This window comes from Lithobates pipiens, unplaced genomic scaffold (genome assembly GCF_037356315.1).
Source record: "Lithobates pipiens isolate NorthernLeopardFrog02 unplaced genomic scaffold, aLitPip1_a1.2 Scaffold_10, whole genome shotgun sequence".
Lineage (NCBI taxonomy): Eukaryota > Metazoa > Chordata > Amphibia > Anura > Ranidae > Lithobates > Lithobates pipiens.
The window spans coordinates 410,627-425,088 of record NW_027507686.1 but is presented as its reverse complement, the minus strand read 5'-3'; the positions used below and the strand labels follow the sequence as shown (position 1 = coordinate 425,088).

General features: G+C 47.1%; 1 protein-coding gene across 1 annotated transcript in view; it reads left to right on the top strand.

Annotated features, from left to right (window-relative positions):
• The first annotated feature begins 1,050 nt into the window (after positions 1-1,050).
• Positions 1,051-14,462, top strand: part of DBNDD1 (dysbindin domain containing 1) — a 35,469-nt gene continuing 22,057 nt past the window's right edge. The window contains exon 1 of the mRNA XM_077450467.1: positions 1,051-1,226. Coding sequence (XP_077306593.1) covers positions 1,196-1,226 — 31 coding nt within the window. The 5' untranslated portion in view covers positions 1,051-1,195. The remainder of the gene's footprint in view (positions 1,227-14,462) is intronic.

Sequence of the window (14,462 nt, the reverse complement as noted above, 5' to 3'; positions counted from 1 at the left end):
CTCCCATAGGTGCCCTCTATGACTCCCAGGGTGATCTCTATGACTCCCATAGGTGCCCTCTATGACTCCCAGGGTGATCTCTATGACTCCCATAGGTGCCCTCTATGACTCCCAGGGTGATCTCTATGACTCCCATGGGTGATCTATATGACTCCCATAGGTGCCCTCTATGACTCCCAGGGTGATCTCTATGACTCCCATAGGTGCCCTCTATGACTCCCAGGGTGATCTCTATGACTTCCATAGGTGATCTCTATAACTTCCATAGGTGATCTCTATGGCTCCCAGGGGTGATCTCTATGGCTCCCAGGGGTGATCTCTCACTGAGGTGGTAGGGTTGGTGGCAGAGGGGTACAGCGGGAGTGCAGTTGTGGAGAGGGGATACACAGTAGTGACATAAATATATTGGGGAGGTGCAGAGGTATGCAGGGGGCACAATGGGGTGTTTTTTTACATTTTAAAGTTGGGAGGGGTGGCAGATATAGGATCCGCCCCGGGTGCTAAATGCTCCGCCCCCGCTGTGTGCTACAATATGCTTGGTGTTTGTTATTCATGTCTCTATATGTTCCCCTCCTTTGTACACTTTGATGTCATCATTTGTATACTTTTTTGGAAAAACTCATAATAAACATATGAAAACCTAAACAGCCTAGAAAAAAAGAAAACGAATGCAGCCGCCACATCTAATGATTTCTGGTTTTGGGATTAATAAATGCTGATATAATCTTATGGGAAGATTTGGAAAGGAATAGTCCGGGGACATTGGGGAACTGGTGACGTTTTTATAATATAATAGACGCGTCTCGATGGGGCGTCTCGATGGGGCGTCTCTGCCAGCGCGCAGTCTGGTCCATGACACGGTGCAACGCTCTGCAGCATCCCAGATGGAGCTGACATCTCCCCAGCCTGGGCTGCAGACTCTCCTCCACAGACAGGCGCACACGTCTCATGACACTGGGAGACTCCTCTCCTCATCCCTCCTCATCCCTCCCCTCCCCAGCCTCTGTCTGCTCATTTGCAATGCAAGGCTCACTTATCACACAGGCAGCTCTCAGGCTGGGGATGTGTGCCTCCTGTGCTGCAGAACACTCAGCCTGCTGGATGCTGCAAGGAGGAGGCTGTGTCTGATGCTGCCCCCTGCCCCTACCCTGCCTGCACAGCTGAAGAAGGGTGCAGCCCCTGGCTCAGTGTCTGGATGGAGACCCAGCAAGGGCCTGATGCTTCAGGTGAGTGACATGTCCTGTGGGGATGTACCTAAGGTAGCCCCCTTCAATGTCCTGTGGGGATGTCTCTAAAGTAGCCCCCTTCAATGTCCTGTGGGGATGTATCTAAGGCACCTTCCCTTCAATGTCCTGTGGGAATGTATCTAAGGCAGCTCCCCTCCATGTCCTGTGTGGGGATGTATCTGAGACAGCTCCACTCCATGTCCTGTGGGGATGTATCTAAGGCAGCTCCCTTCAATGTCCTGTGGGGATGTCTCTAAAGTAGCCCCCTTCAATGTCCTGTGGGGATGTATCTAAGGCAGCCCCCTTCAATGTCCTGTGGGGATGTCTCTAAGGCAGCTCCACTCCATGTCCTGTGGGGATGTATCTAAGGCAGCTCCCTTCCATGTCCTGTGGGGATGTCTCTAAAGTAGCCCCCTTCAATGTCCTGTGGGGATGTCTCTAAGGCAGCTCCCTTCCATGTCCTGTGGGGATGTATCTAAGGCAGCTCCCTTCCATGTCCTGTGTGGGGATATTGTGTGTATCTAAGGCAGCTCCCCTCCATGTCCTGTGGGGATGTATCTAAAGCAGCTCCCTTCACCTTCTAAAGGGTGACACTCACTTTTTACAAGCTGCCTCTATGAGCAATAGCTAGGAGTACTTAGTTGCATTCAAGTACAGACTGTGAGCTCTTGGGGAGGTCTGGGGGTGGGGGTCTATGGGAAGGGGGTGGGGAGGTCTGGGGGGGGGGTCTATGGGAAGGGGGTGGGGAGGTCTGGGGGGGGGGGGGTGGGGGTCTATGGGAAGGGGGTGGTAAGCTTTGCTGGAGACTTGCACATTTTGCAGATGAGGCACTACCGCATTGGACAGAGGATGCCCCTTCCAGGGGTGCCAGAGTTACTGTGGACCACCCTCAGCCTCCGAGGACAAAAGTGTAAATGTCTTTATACCCCCTACATTCTACAAATCACATGACAGCTGATATATGTATATATAAGAAACATTGTATCTTTCACACCCTTTTAATGTTTAATACATTGAAATATTGTCATTTATATGAATTGATTGTTTTTATTTTATATTTAGTGCCAGTAAATTCAGCTGAGCACATAAACATAATAACAAAGATAAATGTAAAGGGCCGGCCATACATTATACAATTTTCTGTACAATTTTCTTTTGATTTACCATCAACTATATAGAGCCGGCCGCCTGGCTGGATACAAATAAAAGTGTTGTTTAGTTTTGACCTTATATTATATGTTTTTTGGTAAATCTAAAGGAAATGTGTGCAAGAAAATTGAACATGTATGGCCAGCCTAAGTAAATATAAAGATGACAATAAACATAAACAATCATAATAATAATAACAATAATAAAAATAAACATAATAATAAACATAACATAAATGTAAGTAAACATAAATATAATACTAAACATAAACAACCATAAAAATAATATTATAATAATAATAATAAAAAATAAACATAATATTAAACAACATAAATGTAAGTAAACATAAAAATAATTCAAACATAAACAATCATAATAATAATATTATAAAAAAAGTTTTGGGTTGCTGGTGAACGTCCGGGTAACGCCTAGACAAGCCCCATACAAAGACAAGGAGGACATACAGACTCCATGACTCCTCATACATTGTAACCATCTGGGGAAACTGTCACAAGATCATCTGGGCAGCAGTTTTCTAATGAGGTAAAATGTAGGTTGGTGTCTGAAGGGTTAAATAATTTAACACCTTCAGTGTCCACATCCAGGTAACAATGTAACACTCTGTTCACTATGAGCGGCCATTGGAAATAACTATCTACACTTTGCAGGCCTGGGGGGGAGGGGCAGAGATCATGTATAGACTTCACACGGGAACTGTGCGTTTTTCATGCATTTCCACATTCAAATTGACATGTTTTGCATTTTATTGGCATTGAGGAAGATCAGCCGCAGACTTGTTATTTGTTCCCCGAGTGGCATGTAAATACTTTGCGTTTCCACGTGTCAGGTTTGCATTACAATAAAAATGCAGCTTGCTGAACTTTTTTTCGCTGCAATGATGTCGTACCCATTAGCTAACATCGGTTCTTACACTTTATCGGGGATGTGAATCTGCACCCGCCCGGGCTATCCCGCCAGGAAGCTGTCATTGTACACCGCCAATAAACAGCTGAGTCCTCAGCCGCCTGGGCTATCCCGCCAGGAAGCTGTCACTGTACACCGCCAATAAACAGCTGAGTCCTCACCCGCCCGGGCTATCCCACCAGGAAGCTGTCACTGTACACCGTCAATAAACAGCTGAGTCCTCACCCATCCGGGCTATCCCGCCAGGAAGCTGTCAAGTCTGCACCTGCCTGGGCTATCTTGCCAGGAAGCTGTCACTGTACACCGCCAATAAACAGCTGAGTCCTCAGCCGCCTGGGCTATCCCGCCAGGAAGCTGTCACTGTACACCGCCAATAAACAGCTGAGTCCTCACCCGCCCGGGCTATCCCACCAGGAAGCTGTCACTGTACACCGCCTATAAACGGCTGAGTCCTCACCCATCCGGGCTATCCCGCCAGGAAGCTGTCAAGTCTGCACCTGCCTGGGCTATCCTGCCAGGAAGCTGTCACTGTACACCGCCAATAAACAGCTGAGTCCTCAGCCGCCTGGGCTATCCCGCCAGGAAGCTGTCACTGTACACCGCCAATAAACAGCTGAGTCCTCACCCGTCCGGGCTATCCCACCAGGAAGCTGTCAAGTCTGTACCTGCCTGGACTATCCTGCCAGGAAGCTGTCACTGTACAACGACAATAAACGGCTGAGTCCGCACCCACCCGGGCTATCCCACCAGGAAGCTGTCACTGTACACCGCCAATAAACAGCTGAGTCCTCACGCGCCCGGGCTATCCCACCATGAAGCTGTCAAGTCTGCACCCGCCTGGGCTATCCCGCCAGGAAGCTGTCACTGTACACCGCCAATAAATGGCTGAGTCCGCACCCACCCGGGCTATCCCACCATGAAGCTGTCAAGTCTGCACCCGCCCGGGCTATCCCACCATGAAGCTGTCAAGTCTGCACCCGCCCGGGCTATCCCACCAGGAAGCTGTCAAGTCTGCATCTGCCTGGACTATCCCACCAGGAAGCTGTCACTGTACACAGCCAATAAACAGCTGAGTCCGCAACCTCCCAGGCTATCCCGCCAGGAAGCTGTCACTGTACACCGCCAATAAACGGCTGAGGCATTCGCTGCATCTATACCCGCCCCTTGTACGCACACTGCTGTGGGGGCTGGGAATGCCACGCATGCCTACGATTAGCAGTCTGCAGTGACAGCTTCCCTAGTGGGATAGCCCAGGCGGGATTGGACTCCCTACTGTTGAAAACACATCTCGCTGCATCTGGTATGAATGAGCCCTTAGAACAGGGGTGTTAAACTGGCGGCCCTCCAGCCATTGCAGAACTACAAGTCCCATCATGCCTCTGCCTGTGGGAGTCATGCCTGTAACTGTCAGCCTTGCAATGCCTCATGGGACAACAGTTCTTGTCTCCGGTTCTCAGTGGAAATATCCGGCCAAGGATTGGGGAGTCCATGGAGGAATCTGCTGCAGATTGGATGAATTTTTGGCCAGACTCTCGGAGAGGTCTGAGAGACCACAATCCAGTCTGTAATCCTAGTCTGGGAGGGGGGAGGGGGGCCGCATTGACGGTACAAACGCCTGGCCGCGGAATGCGGAGCATTTCTTTATAATAGCAACAAAACAGCTGCGTAAGAATCAGATCTAGAATGTGATTTTGTGCTTGGATGGGGAGGAGCGCCGCCGCTGGCCGCCTGTCCTCGGGGAGGGTGGAAAAGTCCCCAGGCGCTTACTTTAAGTTTTGCAAAGCCCCATATGCCGCGTCGCTAATCCCTGCAGCAAAAGCCGGTTCTACATCCGCTGGGATTGGCGAGGAGGGGGGGGGGATGTTGCATAATCATAGATGTTAATGAAGGTGCCCCTTTTATTATGTGCGATTTAATGAGGCTGATGTGCATGAGGAGTACATTTAAAGGGTCGGCCCACCCAAATCTCATCTCTCCGGGTTTGCTGGAGGCTGGGGGGGGGGGGGGGGGAGATGGGGGGCAGTGACCCCCCCTGGATTATGGAAGCTGCTATGAAATAAAAGCACCAGGCCTCCTCCAATGTGCATCAAAAGCTGAATTCCTATCAACTAAATGCAGACAGAGCCGCTGGTAAGGCCCCTTTCACACTGCTGTGACTTGAAAGTCGCGCAGTTTGTGATTTTACCACAATTTTGCCGCGATTCCAGGGAATGCCTGTGTAATCTTGAGGTCTGTGGAACAAAACTCGCATCAAAGTGGTGCAGGGAATACTTTGAAGTTGCACGGATATGAATGGCACTCTTTACATCTTTCATCTCCAAATACGGAAAGGATTCTTCACAGTAAGAGCTGTGAAATGTGGAATAGACTCCCTGCAGAGGTGGATCCGGCCAGATCAGTGGATTGCTATATACTGGATACTTTCCTAAATGTACAGAATATAACCGGGAACTGACATTTATAGGGAAAGGTGATCCGGGGAAAATCCGATTGCCTCTCGGGGGGGATCAGGAAGGAATTTTTTTTTTCCTGAGGGGCAAATTGGATCATGGCTCTGCTGGTTTTTTTTTCCACCTTTCTCTGAATCAACTGTGGGTATAAAAATGGGTATATTGGATTGTATGATTTATTTATTTTATTTATTTATTGTTTTTAAGGTTGGACTGGATGGACTTGTGTCTTTTTTTCAACCTGACTAACTATGTAACTCATTGGAAATCATGGGGTACGACTTGTCATGCGACTTTGCAGTCCCAAGTCGCACAAATGGGGCCTAAGGCAGTACAACTGGTCCTGTTGTATTGGGCCCGGACCTCAGCAGCTAAATGGAAGGGGGGGTGGAGGCAGGGCAACTTTATTGTTTCATGTTTGAAATCGGGCTACTTCAGTGCAATTTCAAAGCCGATTTGATTGTGGCTTGCGCCTTTATTTAATTAACAGAAGTCTATGCAAGTCACAGTATGAGTCTCAGTATGAGTCACAGTATGAGTTTCAGTATGAGTCACAGTATGAGTTTCAGTATGAGTCACAGTATGAGTCTCAGTATGAGTCGCAGTATGAGTCTCAGTATGAGTCGCAGTATGAGTCTCAGTATGAGTCTCAGTATGAGTCGCAGTATGAGTCGCAGTATGAGTCACAGTATGAGTCTCAGTATGAGTCGCAGTATGAGTCTCAGTATGAGTCACAGTATGAGTTTCAGTATGAGTCGCAGTATGAGTCTCAGTATGAGTCACAGTATGAGTCTCAGTATGAGTCTCAGTATGAGTCGCAGTATGAGTCACAGTATGAGTCTCAGTATGAGTCGCAGTATGAGTCTCAGTATGAGTCACAGTATGAGTCACAGTATGAGTCACAGTATGAGTCTCAGTATGAGTCGCAGTATGAGTCTCAGTATGAGTCACAGTATGAGTCTCAGTATGAGTCGCAGTATGAGTCTCAGTATGAGTCACAGTATGAGTCGCAGTATGAGTCTCAGTATGAGTCGCAGTATGAGTCGCAGTATGAGTCACAGTATGAGTCTCAGTATGAGTCGCAGTATGAGTCTCAGTATGAGTCACAGTATGAGTCTCAGTATGAGTCTCAGTATGAGTCACAGTATGAGTCACAGTATGAGTCTCAGTATGAGTCTCAGTATGAGTCTCAGTATGAGTCGCAGTATGAGTCTCAGTATGAGTCGCAGTATGAGTTTCAGTATGAGTCGCAGTATGAGTCTCAGTATGAGTCACAGTATGAGTCACAGTATGAGTCACAGTATGAGTCTCAGTATGAGTCGCAGTATGAGTCTCAGTATGAGTCTCAGTATGAGTCTCAGTATGAGTTGCAGTATGAGTCTCAGTATGAGTCGCAGTATGAGTCTCAGTATGAGTCTCAGTATGAGTTGCAGTATGAGTCTCAGTATGAGTCTCAGTATGAGTCACAGTATGAGCCACAGTATGAGTCTCAGTATGAGTCTCAGTATGAGTCGCAGTATGAGTCGCAGTATGAGTCTCAGTATGAGTCGCAGTATGAGTCGCAGTATGAGTCTCAGTATGAGTCTCAGTATGAGTCGCAGTATGAGTCTCAGTATGAGTCGCAGTATGAGTCTCAGTATGAGTCGCAGTATGAGTCTCAGTATGAGTCTCAGTATGAGTCTCAGTATGAGTTTCAGTATGAGTCTCAGTATGAGTCGCAGTATGAGTCTCAGTATGAGTCTCAGTATGAGTCTCAGTATGAGTTTCAGTATGAGTCTCAGTATGAGTCACAGTATGAGTCACAGTATGAGTCTCAGTATGAGTCTCAGTATGAGTCGCAGTATGAGTCTCAGTATGAGTCTCAGTATGAGTCGCAGTATGAGTCTCAGTATGAGTCGCAGTATGAGTTTCAGTATGAGTCGCAGTATGAGTCTCAGTATGAGTCACAGTATGAGTCACAGTATGAGTCTCAGTATGAGTCGCAGTATGAGTCTCAGTATGAGTCTCAGTATGAGTCTCAGTATGAGTCGCAGTATGAGTCTCAGTATGAGTCGCAGTATGAGTCTCAGTATGAGTCTCAGTATGAGTTGCAGTATGAGTCTCAGTATGAGTCTCAGTATGAGTCGCAGTATGAGTCGCAGTATGAGTCTCAGTATGAGTCGCAGTATGAGTCGCAGTATGAGTCACAGTATGAGTCTCAGTATGAGTCTCAGTATGAGTCGCAGTATGAGTCACAGTATGAGTCTCAGTATGAGTCTCAGTATGAGTCGCAGTATGAGTCTCAGTATGAGTCTCAGTATGAGTCTCAGTATGAGTTTCAGTATGAGTCTCAGTATGAGTCTCAGTATGAGTCGCAGTATGAGTCTCAGTATGAGTCTCAGTATGAGTCTCAGTATGAGTCTCAGTATGAGTCGCAGTATGAGTCACAGTATGAGTCTCAGTATGAGTCTCAGTATGAGTCACAGTATGAGTCGCAGTATGAGTCGCAGTATGAGTCTCAGTATGAGTTTCAGTATGAGTCTCAGTATGAGTCTCAGTATGAGTTTCAGTATGAGTCGCGGCGATTTGAACACTTCCAATGCCGGCAATGGGATGCAACTTATCATGCGATTTGGAGCTGCCAAAGTCGCATGACAAGCCGCACCGGTGTAAACGGAGGCTAAATGAATACATGGATGTTTACTACACCCCACCCCCCACTCCTACTTACAAAGAGCTTTTTTTTTAGGGTATTCTTAAAGTGCCAGCAAAAATTAAAGACAAATATATATATATAAAATAGTTTTAATTTAATGTACAAAAAGAGGCGAATTAAAACTTTGTTATGTTGCGCCATCATCACGGAGGAAGTAGTCTTGTCACTTAGTGGGTGACAATCAGATGGTTATCCCGACATGTTTCGCCACCGTGGGCTTCCTCAGGGGAGATCATTCTGATAATAAGTATCACTACATAGAAAATGAGACATATTGTATTTTAAGAGAACTGAAATGACATTCTATTGAGATTTCGGGGATGTTGGTGCCTTTTTTGAACCCGACACAAATCCATATCCCCACCCCCTCTCTCCCACTCCTACCTGTTTATAAGGGCTTAAATTACATTTCCCCGGCCCCGTCAGGTCAACAGAGGGGCCCCGGGTGGTGGGACTTTTGTTTTTCAGTTTTGGGGTGTAGGGGGGTAAAGTCAGTGTTTCTGTTTGCTGCACCCCAGAGAAGTGGGTGAGGGGGGGTATAGGCAGGGTTGGGGGAGGGGGGTTGTCAGGAAGGCTGTACAGGGCCCCCGTGATGTCTAAGAGCAGCCCTGAGTGCAGATACAGAATACACTTATGGGAGCTGTAATATTCGCCAAAGGATTTGTTATTCTGTCCATCCAGTTTGAGTTTTACACAGCTCTGCCACACAGCGCAGCCCTGTCCAGCAGGGCAGGAGACCTGATTTTTCTCTGCTGCAGGTAAGTAACAAATGCAGGTCATGCCCCTCCCCCCAGCCCCCCCCCAGGACATGGATATGAGAAGCAGCAGACTGATGACCTCATCAGGAAAGGCAACCAATTCCCCGAGAAGGCAGCCAGACGGCACACGACCCTTGTGGCGTCTCTTCCCATCACCCGAGCAACACGAGCAAAGAAGGCAAAAGCTGGAAACTCATTCTCCTGAATATTGTCATTTTCTTGCAGGTGGAGTACAGGAAATACAGCCACTTACGCATTTCGAGCCCCTAGCCTTGATCATAGCCGAAATGCGTAGACCGCTGTATTTCCTGTACTCCACCTGCAATAAAATTACAATATTCACGAGAATAAGTTGCCAGCTTTTCCTCCTTGCCTCATGATGAGCTCATCGCTCTGATCTCTCCTACTATCAGCATATTCCTTGTTAGCGCATGAGCACTGATTGGCTCAGTGTGCTGCTTTCCCCTCTCCCAGTGTGAGCTATGCTGTTCAGGAGATTGCAGGTGTCTGGGAGAAAGCCCTCTCCATGTGCATCTTATTCTTGAAGCTGCCTCTGCTTTCCCAACTCAGGCAGAAGAGTCTCACTTCTTCTGTTTCACTCCTTATAGCTGAGCTCAGTGTAGGTAATGGAGCTGCTATTTAGCACACTTGTATATTCTTTTACATTTATTTTTTTTTTTTTCATACAGCATAGCCCAGTGATGGAGAACCTCGGCACCCCGGATGTTTTGGAACTACATTCCCCATGATGCTCAGGTACTCTGCAGTGTAGTGGAGCATCCTGGGAAATGTAGTTCCAAAACATCTGGAGTGCCGAGGTTCCCCATCACTGGGCCTAGGATAATGTCAGTCTCTCTGATATCAGCCTCCTCCTATCAGCAGGAGAGGGAGGAGCCAATCCCGATGGGGAAGATGCTGGCAGGAGGAGAGATCAGAGTTGCCGGGTTGTGTAGCTAATCCTTTAGGCCTGGGTCACACCTGTGCGGTTTTTTTAGTGCTTTTTGTAGAATTGCACTACAGTCCATGTATCATCCTATGGGACACCTTCACATCTGTGCGTTTTTTCAGTCGCTGCGTTTTTGGAAAGGGTCGGGGACTTTTTTTTAAATGCAAAACGGTGCATTTTTGGTTCAATCGATTTCAACGGAAAAGCGGCAGAAAATTGCGTGGTGTGGTTGTTATAGTGATTTTTACCGTGTTTTGCATCTTTTAATCTGGCCACAAAAAAAAAGCATAAAAAATGCAAAACGCATAAAAATAAAATTACGAAAAATGCGTAACAAATGCGCGTGCAAAAACGCAAAACGGAGCAAGAGAAAACTGCAGAGCAAGTTTACAGTGAACTGAGCCTTATTGGCCAATCAGGAGGCCGTGGGCGGGGAGTAAGGGTGAGTTTAGGTGTGTTGGGGTCATGCTCCAAACCCAGCAGGGGGTGTCCCGCCCAGGAAGTTGTTGCTGCGCAGAGCCAAAAGGTAATTGGTGGAAGCATTCCCCGCCCACAGCCACACCTATACAATGGGCGTTTGTATGTGCACGTGCAGGGGGCGGGGAATGCCTTGGCCGCATACCATTGGACGGCTTCCTGGAGGGATAGCTCAGGTGGGTGCAGTACATGATCTGAACACACGGGGGCTCATCTCTGGTGGGGAGGTGACACCATTGTATCCTGGCACCGTCCTGGCTGTGCAGTAATGTAGGGGTACCAAGATGAACGTAGTGATTGGACACAATGACCACCAAGGCTTTGCTCAGATTCTGTAGAGACATTTGTAGGAAGGGTGTGGCCTCTACATTCCACCATTACAGACGAATGTTATTCAAATGTCCTTCACAATGCCGTTTGCTTTCAACATTGGATTTTGTAGCGAATGGAATTCCCCGAATAAAAACGTTTGAATTTCATTCATTCAACAAATATTTTCCACGCTGCTCCTCGGACTTTTCCTTTGTGGGAAGAGCTGCAAACGATGATGGATTCGCTCCTCATTAACCGTCAGATTACATTCACACGCCTGCTGAACCGCCGCCTCTGGGCGCAGCGACGCTCTGCGCGATCATCGATTAGCTGCGGGCGGTTTGTGTGCCGCCAGGACTCGGTGTCAGTGGGAGGCTCTATTCAGCGGCTCAAATGAGCACTTCCGTGTGACTGGCCATTGATTTGCACAGAGTATAGTGAGAATCACCTGCAAGAACCTGATGATTCCTGCTGGCGGCCGCCCCTCTCCTCCGCCCTGCAATCATGTGACTGAAGCCGTAGAAAGTCAAACATTTCCCGAAATCTGATTTTTTAGTTTAATGCTGAGCTCCGATAAGCTCCGGAGATGAAGGAGGAGCAGATTAGACTGAAATCATAATTTGTGCTTTGTGTTGCCCCATCTCGGCCCACGTCCTTAGGCAGAGGCCTGCAATGCCTCGCAGAAGATTTGTTCCGGGTTTTGTGTACAATGCGGAGTGATGTGAGAATTGATTATAAAGAATGTTATAAGAACTGCCTGAATCCCAACCAATCCAAGACCAGCCTGGAAAGATGACAGTTGGAGCGTTAATGTGTGAACCCGTTAGGTTGGGATGGGGCAAAAAAAAGCACTTTCTATAGTAAAGCTTCTGCTCTCCACATCTGCTACAATCTGATTGTATCGGGTGGCAGGAGGTTTGCCCTTTACCCAGATTATTTCTGCTAAAAGTCTAAAGGTGTCCACAGTGTATGAGATCGTCATTGTACCCGAGCACCACAAACCGAAAACATTTCATTCATTTTTATTACAAAGAAAACTCACCTCATCCGTCCATCCATCCATGTCTCCATCCATCCATCCATCCATCCATATCTCCATCCATCCATGTCTCCATCCATCCATGTCTCCATCCGTCCATCCATCCATGTCTCCATCCATCCATCCATCCATCCATATCTCCATCCATCCATGTCTCCATCCATCCATGTCTCCATCCGTCCATCCATCCATCCATCCATCCCTCCATCCATATCTCCATCCATCCATCCATCCATATCTCCATCCATTCATATCTCCATCCGTCCATCCATCCATGTCTCCATCCGTCCATCCATCCATATCTCCATCCATCCATGTCTCCATCCATCCATTTCTCCATCCATATCTCCATCCATTCATATCTCCATCCATCCATCCATCCATGTCTCCATCCATCCATGTCTCCATCCATTCATATCTCCATCCATGTCTCCATCCATCCATGTCTCCATCCATCCATATCTCCATCCATCCATGTCTCCATCCATGTCTCCATCCATCCATTCATATCTCCATCCATCCATCCATCCATATCTCCATCCATCCATGTCTCCATCCATCCATCCATATCTCCATCCATCCATGTCTCCATCCATATCTCCATCCCTCCATCCATATCTCCATCCATCCATATCTCCATCCATCCATGTCTCCATCCATCCATGTCTCCATCCATGTCTCCACCCATCCATGTCTCCATCCATCCATTCATATCTCCATCCATCCATCCATCCATATCTCCATCCATCCATGTCTCCATCCATCCATCCATATCTCCATCCATCCATGTCTCCATCCATCCATCCATATCTCCATCCATCCATATCTCCATCCATCCATGTCTCTATCCATCCTTCTCGCCATCCCTCTATTTATGTCTCCATCCACCCATGTCTCCATCCATCCATCCATCCATCCATGTCTCCATCCATCCATCCATGTCTCCATCCATCCATCCATCCATGTCTCTTTCCATCCATCCATTCCTCCATCTATCCATCCACGTCTCCATCCATCCATGTTTCCAACATCCATCCATCCACGTCTCCATCCATCCATGTTTCCAACATCCATCCATCCATGTCTTCATCCATCCGCCCATGTCTCCATCTATCCATTTTTCCCTCCATGTCTCCATCCATCCATCCAGGTCTTCATCCTTCCATCTCTCCATCCATCCATGCCTTCATCTATCCATCCATGTCTCCATCCATCCATCCATCCATCCATCCATCCATGCCTTCATCCATGCTTTATTTTTCCGAGAAAACACTTTGAAAAACACCCCCATAGTATTTCTAGCTGTGGCCATCTTGAGTAAGAGCAGATGACTCATGTATTTCCAGGAATCCATCTGCCCTTTGTTCAGACATGCAGGCAGGTGGATGTGCTTAGCTGAGAAAACCCCTCCTCCCCCCCTGAAGACTCCTGGGATGTATGACATCATTGTGGCCTAGGCCAGGAAGTAAGTGAATAAATGTAAAAAGAAAAAGTATAAAACAGGTAAATGTGGAAAATACTTTCTTACTAACACTGGCAGCATAAGGGTTACAAATAATCAGCTCCTCGTTCACATCGAATGCGGCTTTGAAATTGTGCAAATTCATCTGAAATCGCATCATTTCAAAGCCGCAACGTGAGGTGTGACATTGAAGACATCTGTCCGGCTGTCTGTCCGGCTGTCTGTACAGACGTCTATGCAAGTCGTATCCCAGAATCACCACACTGATTGGAGCAGCGCCACTGCTGAGAATTGCGACTGACTTCACCTGTCCAATCACAAGTGGCTGGGATGGGAATGGGGCTGAGCGATGATTGGGAGAGGGAAGTTGCTCTATAAGGAATCCTCGTGGCCGGTTGCAGTATATAGTATATAGAAGTGATGATTGGGAGAGGGAAGTTGCAGTATATAGTATATAGAAGTGATGATTGGGAGAGGGAAGTTGCAGTATATAGTATATAGTATATAGAAGTGATGATTGGGAGAGGGAAGTTGCAGTATATAGTATATAGAAGTGATGATTGGGAGAGGGAAGTTGCAGTATATAGTATATAGTATATAGAAGTGATGATTGGGAGAGGGAAGTTGCAGTATATAGTATATAGAAGTGATGATTGGGAGAGGGAAGTTGCAGTATATAGTATATAGAAGTGATGATTGGGAGAGGGAAGTTGCAGTATATAGTATATAGAAGTGATGATTGGGAGAGGGAAGTTGCAGTATATAGTATATAGAAGTGATGATTGGGAGAGGGAAGTTGCAGTATATAGTATATAGAAGTGATGATTGGGAGAGGGAAGTTGCGGTATATAGTATATAGTATATAGAAGTGATGATTGGGAGAGGGAAGTTGCAGTATATAGTATATAGAAGTGATGATTGGGAGAGGGAAGTTGCAGTATATAGTATATAGAAGTGATGATTGGGAGAGGGAAGTTGCAGTATATAGTATATAGAAGTGATGATTGGGAGAGGGAAGTTGCAG